At 45.6% G+C, this 12,106-nt stretch overlaps 2 protein-coding genes across 9 annotated transcripts in view; both read right to left on the bottom strand.

Moving 5' to 3' along the window:
• Positions 1-280: 280 nt before the first annotated feature.
• On the bottom strand, positions 281-8,466 carry SMIM11 (small integral membrane protein 11). 4 transcript variants are annotated; one of them, XM_085547887.1, is made up of 5 exons: positions 6,251-8,444; positions 5,965-6,157; positions 4,566-4,681; positions 2,874-3,053; positions 281-474 (listed from the first exon to the last, which is right to left on the bottom strand). In XM_085547887.1, the coding sequence occupies exons 3-4, from the start codon at positions 4,584-4,586 to the stop codon at positions 2,886-2,888; spliced, it is 189 nt and encodes a 62-aa protein (XP_085404013.1). In that variant the 5' UTR covers positions 4,587-4,681; positions 5,965-6,157; positions 6,251-8,444; the 3' UTR covers positions 281-474; positions 2,874-2,885. The 4 variants fall into 4 exon arrangements, with proteins under 4 accessions (XP_085404013.1, XP_085404010.1, XP_085404018.1 ...); XM_085547884.1 differs by lacking the exon at positions 5,965-6,157 and having other exon boundaries at positions 8,423-8,466; XM_085547892.1 differs by lacking the exon at positions 5,965-6,157.
• A 214-nt stretch (positions 8,467-8,680) lies between these two features.
• KCNE2 (potassium voltage-gated channel subfamily E regulatory subunit 2) overlaps positions 8,681-12,106 on the bottom strand; it is a 45,602-nt gene continuing 42,176 nt past the window's right edge. For all 5 annotated transcript variants that reach the window (XR_014946200.1, XR_014946205.1, XR_014946202.1 and 2 more), the window contains one exon: positions 8,681-11,763. Coding sequence is in view for 2 of the 5 variants with exons in the window: in XM_085547866.1 (XP_085403992.1) it covers positions 11,371-11,748 (378 nt within the window). In the remaining 3 variants the exon portion in view is untranslated. The remainder of the gene's footprint in view (positions 11,764-12,106) is intronic.

The following is a 12,106-nucleotide window of genomic DNA, read 5'->3' as shown; positions in this document are numbered from 1 at the left end:
AAGAGGTTTGGAAGAGACTGCTCTGAGAAGCTCTTTGTTTTCTTCATTTGGATTCAGTAGAGAGCCCACAAGCCTTAAGTTTGTACCCCTGCAGTCACTTGAAGAAGCTGCACAGAGACCTCTCCAGTTCCTTCTGTCTGTCCATGAACTCCGTATACACCCATAATGGACCCAGTGTTTTACTTATTGTTAAATCAGCCTCCTCCTTGCAGCTAATATTTAAAAGCTGCCTCCTCAGCAGCTCTAACTGTAGCATTGAAGTAAGCAGTAACCAAGGCCGTTACTTTTAAACAAACGTTTTCTTTATTGCATAAATAGAAGCTTCGATATTTCGCTGTACATACAAAAAGTTGAGATACAGTTTAAGTGAATGTTACTCTGGAGGGTTTTACTCCTTTGGCACATCCTTCATCTACAGGAAGCCTTCGTTCTCCCAGGAAAGGAATCCAAGCAAGCTGCCAAGTGTCACAGAATCTGCAGGGTGGGGAAACAGCAGTGAGAACAGCAGGCATGATATGCTAGCAGCACATGGACTAAATCTGCCTGCCCACGTGGCAGGCTGCAATCGGAGCTAATCACAGCTCTGCAGTACTGACACGGGAGAACATTTTTAGGGCAGGAGAAGTCACCTCTTCTTGCAGTCCTGTTATAGAAAGACTTAGTGACAGTCCTAGAAATGGCAGAATTTAGGAAAGACTTGGCCTCTGGTGGGCCACGCTGGGTGACTAAGAGGACTTCGGTCAGATTTGCTTTAATGCCAGTCATTCAACAAGGTCAGCATCACATGCCAGACCACGAGGTCTTGTGGGATGAGCTCCTTACCCTGGTGCAGCAATCCTCCAGGCTACAGCCTTTGCCAGGCAGAACTACCCGGGGCCTAACACTGCACATGGAGCACAGTAAAATCTGCTCATTAAAAGCAGCAGCTTTGCTCATTTGCAGATCAGCTTGCCCTTGTGCCCACCTCTCATTTGTTTAGCACTGAAACCCCTTGTAACTTACTCTGACTTATTCAACATAAACTGAAAGAAGGATTCTCACAGCATGTTCCAGTGGCTACCTGAACCAATTTAAATTACAAGTTTAAAATGACACAGGTCTGCACAGGCATAAATCCTCAATATGATGTAAACAGGAGCCTGAAAAACACCTCTGTATTTCTTGTTTTCCCTACGCGAATGAAACACTCTGTTCCCATGGTTATTTTCAGTCCCCGTTTCTAGTCACAATTTCCAATCTCCGTTGCACGAAACAAAAGTGATAGGTTTGAAATCAAAACTAGTAAACATTGCTAGAAACTGAAACCATCTTCATATGTGAGGTGATGACCTCAAAAGGAGAAAGTTTTCTACTTTAATAAAGTGCAACATTGTTATAGCGAACTCCCACTGAGTTTACAAAGGGCAGGCAGGAATAGAATCCCCATTTTGCTGCAGAACAGAGAAACGCGGAAAGAATTGATACATAAATCACACACCAAACAACTCAGGGAGTATAATCTTAGCATTAGACCACACTCATTTTGCTAACAGACTCGATCCAATGATTGCTTAAGCTCTGAAGATAGTGGGAAGGAATTTAGCACATGGCAAATGAAAAACTAAAATGTCACTACACTTACAATGTTCATTTTGCCTTTTGTCAATGAAGTATATATGGTGTACTGATGGACAGTTGGCTGAATATGAGCCAGCAGTGTGCCTAGGTGGCTAAGAAGGCCAGTGGCATCCTGGCTTGTATCAGGAATGGTGTGGTGAGCAGGACTAGAGAAGTCATCCTGCCCCTGTACTCAGCACTGGTGAGGCCTCACCTTAAGTACTGTGTTCAGTTTTGGGCACCTCAGTACAGAGAGGACACTGAGGTGCTGGAGCAGGTCAAAAGAAGGGCAACAAGGCTTGTGAAGGGCTTGGAGAATGTGCCCTATGAGGAGAGACTGAAGGAACTGGGGCTGTTTAGTCTGGGGAAAAGGAGGCTGAGGAGAGACCTTACTGCTCTATTCCAATATCTGAAAGGTGCTCACAGTGAGAGCAGGGTTGGTCTCTTCTCGCTGGTGACAGGTGACAGGATGAGGGAAAATGGCCTCAAGTTGCACCAGGGGAGGTTTAGGTTGGATATCAGGAAAAACTTCTTTACAGCAAGGGTTGTTAAGCACTAGAAAGGGCTCTCCAGGGAGGTGGTTGAGTCACCATCCCTGCATGTGTTTAAAAACCATTTGGATGTGGTGCTCAGGGACATGATTTAGCAGAGGGCTTTTAGTTAGGTTAGTATGGTTGGGTCATGGTTAGACCTAATAATCTTAAGGTCTTTTCCAACCTGAGTGATTCTATTAGTCTATATGATGGATATATAACCTGAAGCAGTTCTATTGCCTTGGGAAGCTTCATGGCATGAGATTTGGCCCTTCAAGCTAAACTATCAGCAACTTGTCATGTATTTAACTAACATGAAATTGGAGATTCTTTTCAGTGTGACTTAAGGCCAAGGAACCTTATTACATCATCCTGTCTGGCATGCTTCTCACGCAGTTTTTGCCCAAGTTTAATGATTTCTTTATGTATCAGGACTTTCTGTGCAATTGGTTGGGCATACAAAATTCAAGGAAATTAAGAACAGAAAAAGAATACTGTGCTAAGATCTCCTAAACCCCAAACAGTGTCTGACAAGTTGTCTGGGAGTAACTTCATTTCTTCCAAAGAATGGGCATGGTAAGGGTGGGCAAATACAGTGAAGCATCGTAGGAGCGATGTACTGGAAGAACTCAGATAATGGTAATACTTCTAACCACACAGTCCAAATGTACTGAAGCCAAAATATAATGGGATTAATATGGCAATGCCATTATGAAACCCCAGGATATCAAACGAATTATATACCTGAGAGATTCTTTAATCACCCTTCTTCTCTGCTTCTCTTTTCAATTTCTCTTCACGTTCCCTCTTCAATTTTTCTTCAATTTTTTTACTCTGGTACATTTTAACTCCAGCAAACGCCAAGCAAAGAATCAATGTTTTAGCTGCCAAGATGTACATCAGCAATGGGAAATTCTCCAAAGCCTGTAATAAAAAACAATATATTTAAGCGGTTACTGGAACGCTCGGACAATTAAAAATTAATCTACAGGGATGCTATACAGCTTCCTCCAACAATGGCATTATTCAAAGCAGTGGTAATGTTCTTCTGTTCATACTTGCGTGTTCTTTTTCTGCAGGGAATTTTAAGCTAGGCAGATCTAGGGAAAAGGCCAAAATCCAAATAATTTCTCTCAAGTTTGTATATGAAACTCCTCTGAACAGGTCTTTATTGCTTTGGTTGTCTTTACAGTGAATGTAATGCTGGCACAACCTAGAGCTGAGAAAGGGGAAGAACTGAGGACTGTAGGATGCTTATAAAAGGTAAAGTGCTTCTGAACAGGTTTGATAGGAGTGATGGAAGCATGTGTATCAGCTATCAGATAAAATGCCTGAATATACTTCTGTCCACCTAGAAATGTTAATCCAAGAGTCCTGCAATTTGCCCAGGTCTATACTATTAAGTATAGATGCGAGCCTCTGAACCACAAAAGATGTAAAAGGGGCACAGCTTGCAATGATTCAGTTTCTGCAGTTTTTATTGCTTGAAGCCAATAAAATCACACAACACATTTCAATGTTATAAAAGCACGCTACTCTAAATGCATATGGGGTGGAAAATAAAATGCAAACAGGTAACACTGTGAACTCAAATACAATGAGAACTGCAGAGGCACTCAGTGAAAGCTGTCAATTTCAGAAGGATACTGAAGGTACCTGAGCTTCCCAATAACCTGTTTCAAAGAGCCATTTGGCCAACAGGATGAGTTTGGCCTTTCAGTGATGCACAGCAGGTTCACAGCTTAAATTGTCCCATAGCAAGTATCCCAGTAGCTCCCTGTAACCTCGACCACCTCATAAAATTGTTTGCCCATTGTTTAAATACTGAATTTAAAGAAGCCTTGCATCCATACTCCATTAGCATGCCCCCTTAAAGTCTGCAAATATAGAGCCTGAGTGGGCTCTTAAAGCACTCCACTATGCAAGCTGCATGTTACCTTTGACATCTGGCCACTTCAGCCCAATTCTGCAGAAAACATCATTTTTACTGGCAATATCTTTAAACCACAGCTCTGCTCTGTGAAAGGCAAAGCCAAGGCTTGTGGTTAGCACTACTTTTATGATAAAACAGACTCACTGAACAAGTTACAATTGGCAGTGAACAAGGCTCAAACATTTCTGAGCCTTAGGTTTGTACCCTTATGCATATGGCCCTGGTGCACTACAAGCTAAAGCAGGGAAACCACACTTTGGTAAGGAAAGGAGTTGAGGAAAGAATAACCTGAGAAAAGCCAAGAAAGAGGAAATCCAGAGGAGCAGGTTCAGTGTATGAGGCCCCAGCCTGGAAGTCCTCTGAGCCTGAGGTACTGTGTAGTAGTGAAACCATCATCTAGACAAGGGAAGCAACTTTAACACAAGACTCACCCAACCACATCTTAAACCCAACTCCTTCAAAGATCAGAAGTTTGCTGTTTTATAACCATGAAACATGCTCACCTTCAAGTTAAATGCCACCATCTTGGCTGAAGGCTGATATTGCCTGTCCTGAAGCAAGCTGCACCCAGCACCAACGAGTGTCACGCTTCTAAAGGCACAATCCGGGGCAGAAGCATCTTGAAGAAACAGAAATGTTAAAAGAATTAGCCCATCTGTTTGTACTCAGCACATGCACCCCGCAACTCTCTGACGGGCTCATCTGCAGCTCAGTGCGTGGCAGGATATCTGTGTCGCAGGGCTCAGCAATGACCAATGTGTGCCTTTTTGGAGCTGAATGACAGGCACAACATCCATGCAAGGTGCTGCTGAAGGACAGGAGTTTGATGGGCCAGGGCAGGTGACACACTTGCAGAGAGGGGAGGCTGTGCTTTCACTGCACATAGCAGATCTCAGCAGCTGCCCAATCAAAAACAAAGCACCGGCTGCTTTCAAAGGCAAGTGTGCACACCAAGCTGCCTCACTGATGTCTCAGATGTAGCAGACAAACAGCACCCAGAAGTACCATTTTGTCTGTCAGAACAGATTGATTCCACGCATGGTGTGCTCTCATGCTCTCCCAGTGCTCCTGTGCTTCACTCCTTGCCATTGCCTGGCTGAGAACGGTGAGCTTTCCTTTTCTCCACTTATCCCATGTTAGTCACTTAACTCAATTGATCCACTGAGCAAGGAGCGTAAGTTCTAATCAAAAAGAGCACCAGATTGCCTGCAGAGGGAAAGGAGAATAAAATACCTCCCAGGGTTTGTCATGTCCTGCATGCAGACATCTGTGAGCACAGGACAGCACTGTACATGGCTGAAATGACAGCAGCAGGGCTCTCTTGGCCCAACACCAGCATGAGAGCTGGCCATCCTGAGCTGCTCAGGGAAGCTCTCCTGTCTGCCCATAGACCCGTCCTCCTAAAGAAGCCCTGAGAGGAGCATTGCCCAGCTTGAAGATGGCAGCTTGTCCAATACTACACGGCTCTGCACACACTGCAGGATGTTCCAGGATTATATCTCACCAGGACAGAATCAGGAACAGCAGAACCTGTGAGGTCAGTTGCTGCTAGCAAGATCTAACTGTATCTAAACAATAATACAGCTAGCTTATTGTTAGGTATTTACTGTGTTGATCCTTAGTAGTGTAGCTCCCGTCTCCTGTTGATAAAATGCCAGGGTAACAAGTGAAGTAACAAGTCAATAGTGTTTCATCTCCCCCCCAAAAAAAACATTATAACTTCTGATGTTTCCTCCAGAATTTCAGCAACCATTAAAATGTAAAGAGCCCTTCCAGATGGGCACAGCCAATATCACCATCAGACGTGACTCTTGGTGTACAGTCATAAAATCATAGAATTATTAAGGCTGGAAAAGATCACTAGGATCAACTAGTCCAACTGTCAACCTATCACCACCATACCCACTAAGCCATGAGCTTCTGAGAGAAATCCAAGTTATACAATCCTGGCCTGATGCGGAGGGACTGAACTGCCCAACTGGGGGGTTGTGTCTTCATCCTGACTTTGCTGGGGGCTTCATCACCATACAGTCTTCATTCTTCTCCTAAACGGCTCAAAATTCTGTGATTCAGATGGAAGTAGTTTTGTGACATGCTGTAAAGAGGCATGAATTCAGCTACTCAAAAACATGCATCTGGCATATGATGCTCAAAATGGAGCTTAGAGATTTCTACGTACTGTCCTTACAATTCAAACTGAATGCGGAAGCTGCCGCTCTCTGTATTCCCACACTCAATATCACCAGCCTCCAGCAGTCAAGCACTTCTCTCAGTTTCACCTCTAGAGTCTTGTGGTCTCCATTCCGATGTAGAGACAGCTGAAATCCCGTGACAAAAAAAGAATGGGTGGAGCTGCATGGGGCAAGGAGAAATAAATGGCAGGATTCACTTCATGTTGGAAAAACAATGCCCCTTAGCGACGATGTTGCCAATTCTGAAGTAAAAAGCTCGTGCGCTGCACTTTCAAGGTTGTGATATCTTAAAAGCAAGCAGGCAAATAAGCAGCTGAAGTTTCATGTTTGCATTTTCAGAGGCAGATAAGGCAAAGATAGGAGTTCAAAACACATCCACGGTCAGGCATTGTTCGTTCCTCAAGAAAATGCAAGCTCCCTTAGCAAACAGCCCTTCTGGGAGCAGAGTGTGGGCCCCATAGAAGGTCACTGTTACCTTCTCTCAAGCAAGATCTCATGCTGAGCCACGTGAGAAGGAAGCAGGAGCATTAGGCTCTGCCTGAAGCCCTGTTGGAGACATCATGATCTATCCATCACACACTCATATGCTCCTGTGCAGGGCAGGGATAAAATGACATCACTCTCATATGTCTGTGGCTTTCTTCACTATCACTACCCTATTTACACTCAGGCCTCCATAAAGCAGATCAAACTACTGCGGAAGGGAAGGGAAGGGAAGGGAAGGGAAGGGAAGGGAAGGGAAGGGAAGGGAAGGGAAGGGAAGGGAAGGGAAGGGAAGGGAAGGGAAGGGAAGGGAAGGGAAGGGAAGGGAAGGGAAGGGAAGGGAAGGGAAGGGAAGGGAAGGGGAGTCTGCCCGCGCCACACCTCAGTGCTGGATCAGTGATCCTGTCAGTTCTGAATGCTGTGAGGTCTGCTGGGTCCAGAGCTGGTGCTCAGGGTCACAACACAGCCCTAGAGGCTTGTGTCCTCAGCAGGGCTAATGAGCTCCCGAGGAGGGCTGCAGCAATTCCCTGAGCTAGCTTTTAGATGGTGCCAGCCCCAGATCTCTGCACAACGTTGTGCAACACAGACCACCCCACACGGACTGAAGAGTTGGGCCCCAGTCAGTGGCGAAGCACAGAATTGAATCCAGGTTTCTCAGCCACTGAATTATAGCTGTACTCCACCACAGCAACCACATCACAGCCCAGCTACTAACGCCATTGTTTTCTTACGCAGCAGCAGAATATTGACTGGGCTGCATGCTCCAGAAAACTCCTACCAGGCAACTGGGAACTCACAAACCCACTCAAGCATTCTTGGCTGAGACCCTCAGTCAACCCACTAACAATTTCATCTACCCTCCAAAAGGGGATCTGTGATGTTTTTCTATTGACTGAGGATTTCAGAGCACTTTTTATCTGCTTTGTGAGACACTGTAAAAGTAATCAGCTGGAAGGCCTTGGAAAGCAGCATACTGAGGTATTTAAATGGAGTGATGGCTGAATATTCCCTCAGCTACCGAAGCGAGCTCATCACCTGTCCCTTGCTGTATATTTTTCAGGGAACAAAATGCATGCTTCCCACCTGGACAGTCACTGGAAGATCTACCACTACACTTCACCTGAAGCATCATGCATCAGGCTTACCATCTGGAAGGTATGATAACACCTCCTCCTCAAGAAGAAGATGACTACTGGGCAGACGGAAAACACAGTAATATGGCACAGCCCAAAGGCTATAAAGAAACACCATCCAACCTGGCCTCGAGTGTCTTCAGGGATGGGGCACCACAGCTTCTCTGGGCAGCTGTGCCAGCGCCTCACCGTCCTCTAAGGAAAGAACTTCCCCCATCATCTCACCCCCATCATTCAGGTGGCACCTGAATAAAACCCTGACCAAACCAACACCCTAGAACACCAGCGACACATCGCAGGCTCCACCTTGGGTGGCGGCCATCAACCCAGCCCCGGCTGCCAAAGCGCTGGGCAGCCCCCCACGCTCCCCAGGGCCGGTGCGGGGCCGGGCAGGCCGCGGGACTGCGGCGGAGCAGGCCGGGCTGGGAGGGTGCCCGCACCGCGCTGCAGGGCCCCGGCCGGCCCGCAATGCATCCCGCCCTGCCGGCCTGTCCGCCTCGGAGCCGAGAGGGAGAGGACGGTGGGGGAAGGCCTAACAGCGCGTCTCCTTACCTCAGCGGGCGGCCATTGCTGTGGGCGGGACGGCAAGGAGAACTACATCTCCCAGCAGCGCCTGGCTAGGATGTGTACATTGCAAGAGAGCACTTCAGTTTCGGGAGGTCCCCGTGGAAAGCTTCGCCTTCGTTTTCTCATGGCTGTTCCCTACAACAGCTTCAAAGGCAGCACCACCCCACGTGACGGGGAGCCTGCAGCCAGTGGAAGTTTAGGTTGGATATCAGGAAAAGCTTATTTACAGGAAGGGTTGTTAAGCACTGGAACGGGCTCCCCAGGGAGGTGATTGAGTCACCATCCTTGGATGTGTTCAAAAACCTTTTGGATGTGGTGCTCAGGGACATGACTTAGCGGAGAGTTGTTAGGGTAGCATGGTTGGGTTGTGGTTGGATTCGATGATCTTTAAGGTCTTTTCCAACCTGAGCAATCCTAAGATTCTCTTCTATGATTCTAAGACAGTGTGTTATGTGGGCTGTCTCTTTTCAGCTGAACTGGGGCAACTTTTGGGCTTGCCTGGGCTGTGCTGACTGTGGATTTGTCTTGGGCTTCATATACTTTATCTAGGCTGCTCCAGAAGTAGAGCCTGCTACTTATTTCCAGGGAAACCACAACAGATACAAAGAGCATAATAACACTGTTTGATAAATTCTCAGCTGTCAGTCCCATGACAAAGCATGTAATAGAATATGGGTGGGAAGATCCAACCTCTACTGTCACACCACCAAAATCCACCTCTGACATGGTGGACCAACATAATAAAATGGGAGGGAGTGCTTTTGGAGCTGTTCTTGTATGTAATAATGTATCTAAGCCACAAAACTTATTTATTTCTTTTATTAAAGCGTAAGAGAGAGCAACAAAAACATAAAGCTAGTGGGATATTTATTTTTGTGAAACTGACACATCAGTCTGGTTTGACGGCAGTGGTTTTAATTTGTAGCGAGTTCTCCAAGTGTTTGTCAGAGATTTTTGATGAAGTTTTACTCTTCCTTTACCAAAACAGAAAGCATGGCTGCATATTTTTCACCATTCATGGGGCTGTTTGTAACCAGTGTATCAAAATGCATACATTTATTTGCCATCTCTTGAGTTAGCACTACTCTGTGCCCTCCCTGTGCCTTGGTTTCAGCCCAGGCAGCACTGATCTCACACTCATGTTTGGCTGGTGTCAGATGATGGCTGTGCACCCAGGGCTGGGCCTGGCTGCTCGCTGGAGCAGAACTGCCACCATGATGGCATGGGGCAGGGGGTGGCTGGGTTGGGCCACAGGTTGGACATGACTGACCTAAGGCATTGCCTGCATGTCCCAAGGGCAGAGTCAGCTCGGGTGCTTGCCCCCATTTCAGTGTCACAGATGCCTGCATGCAGCCAGGATCAGAGCACAGCCAGCAGTGGAAGCTGCCTATCATTTTTGGTGGGGAGCAGAGCCTGAGCAGGTGCAGCTGTTCATGATGTTGGCACATCATGCTGCCATACCATGTCTAAAGATGCTCTTCCCATGGCTGAAACATAGCTGTAGCATGTGGGCCAGATGGCTACCAGAGTCCCTCCAGCTGCTTGGTGGGCACATTAACTGTTACCTTACAGCCTGCGAGCATCAAGGGTAAGTGGTAAGGAGTGTCCTTCCACTCGGAGGAGATCAGAGCCATAACAAGAGTCCTGGAGCACGACAACAGCTGTTGTGCCATATCACAAGACCAAGCTCCAAAACAAGCCAAAGCTTCCCAAGAAACTCTTTTCTTCATCATTTCCTCTTACTATGAGTAAAACAAAATTGTCAGGAAAGCAGTCACAGACATGGCTGAAGTGTTTCAGACGAAACTCTGAAAGCATTCAAGAAGCCCACGCAATTGACAGCCAGAATGAGAACTTTGAGCAGTTAAAGTCTGGTAACATGAATAGAAGCTAAACCTAGAGAATTACAAAAAGAAACACATTTTAATACTAGAAGTAGTACCGTCTTTGCTTCTAATTATTCCCTGACATCCAGCATCATGGTACTTTCGCAGCACAGGAGAAGATAAACCATCTTTAGAACCTGTTTTTTGACTGATGGATACTAGTACCCAACATGGGAAACCCTTAGGAAGCACAGCAATGGAATAGCTTTGATAGTTGGTCATAGAAACCCCTACTCTGAAAGACACATAGCAGGAGCATGGGCCTTGACAGATAGGAATGCAAGAAATCCCTATCACCCAGCTTGCATCCCAGATAGACAGATCAATCTGGAGAGCTGAGGAGCAGCAGAAGAGACAATTTGGACAGCTATGGACTTCAAGAAAGACGGTGGCCCTCTAGAAGCTGCTCTGGACAACCAGGACATGCTCTTAGATGAGACTGCTAGTCTGGCTATACTTTTACGATAAAACAGGCCTCCTCAGAAGGCCATGAATCATTCTTTGCAGCCAGTGAATAATTAAATTGAAATGGGAGCCAGGTCATTAAAATAACAGTTTGGCTTGAACATGTGTAGATATAGGTTACTTCCTGTGATTCATACCATAACACACTGTTCAATCAATAGATAGAGGGCTTGGTATTTTATTGTGCAGCTTCCTGTTATTTTAAGATGGGCTTATGTCATACAGTTTGGATCTGAATCAGCACTTTTGAGCACTTGAAAACTCCTACAGTTCATCTGATGTCTTCTGTTCAGTAATCCAGATCTGCTACTGGATTTCAAAGAATTGCTAAAAATTTCAAGTTATTCTCTCCATGACTTTATTTTCCTGAATAGCAGAATTTCAAAGCAGAGAACAGTCATGCATTTTTCTTTGGTGTTCCTCAAAGCAGCTGTGCCAGAGTTCTCAGAGGAAACAGTGATGCTGATTTATTCAGCGATCACCCTGTGTAAATCTACTGAACAATTTCTTAGCTGTCTATAATTCGAGCGAGTTCCCTAAATGTGGCTTCAAGATTTCCTCTTTGCTGATGTTTCTGAAACGTCAGGGTGATCCGGGGCTTGTTTTGTCCCTTGCACCAAAGTTTTCATGGACCACACACTTGAGATCTTCTCGATTCAGAACCTGGCTTTTATACTTCTCGCCCCAGTCCTCCACGATGTACTGATGGTAAGGGTCTTTGGAGTGTTCTCGCCTCTTGGATTTCACAGTACTCACCAAGATTGCCACGATAATGAAGGAAAACATTCCAATCATCACCATCAAATAAAGGATAACATAGTCAAAGTTTTCAGCGTCAACCTTGGCTTGTAGTTCATTTGCTGCTTCCGTCATGTTTTTCCTCCAGCCATTCATGTAAGTGAGGAAAGTTTCCTTGAAAATATCTTCCACTGCCCACGTGAAGTTTCGTATTTCAGCCATTCTTGCAAGTTACAACTACCAGAGACAACACAATATGTATTTTAATGAAATATCTATGCTATAACAATTACAATGGTTCATTTTGTCTGCATTATAAGGATTAAATAATAATACCTACTAGCAAAAGTGTCGTATTGATTTTGGACCAGCTGAGAATCCCTGTATCAGAGTGCTTAAATATGTTTAGAGACCCGAGGAGGTCCTACTCCTTACTCAGATCATTTGCAGTCTGTGGAAGTCAAGTATGCCTCCGTGAAGTTCAGTGAGTGTGGGCCTATCTGACACATATTACAGGCATCCAGGCACACTGATTTTCCTCTTGAGATGGAGACTAAAGAAAATGTTCTTCAACCAGGAA

This window comes from Coturnix japonica, chromosome 1 (assembly GCF_054131305.1).
Source record: "Coturnix japonica strain WE chromosome 1, WE-NBRP24, whole genome shotgun sequence".
In the NCBI taxonomy this organism is placed as follows: Eukaryota; Metazoa; Chordata; class Aves; order Galliformes; family Phasianidae; genus Coturnix; species Coturnix japonica.
This window is presented reverse-complemented; position numbering and strand designations above follow the sequence as displayed.

Bases quoted from the DNA above. Each gene is read 5' to 3' on its own strand.
- SMIM11 (XM_085547884.1), bottom strand. From the start codon at position 4,586: ATGGTGGCATTTAACTTGAAG. The intron at 3,054-4,565 runs GTGAGCATGTTT...TTTTTATTACAG, and splicing joins TGGTGGCATTTAACTTGAAG to GCTTTGGAGAATTTCCCATT.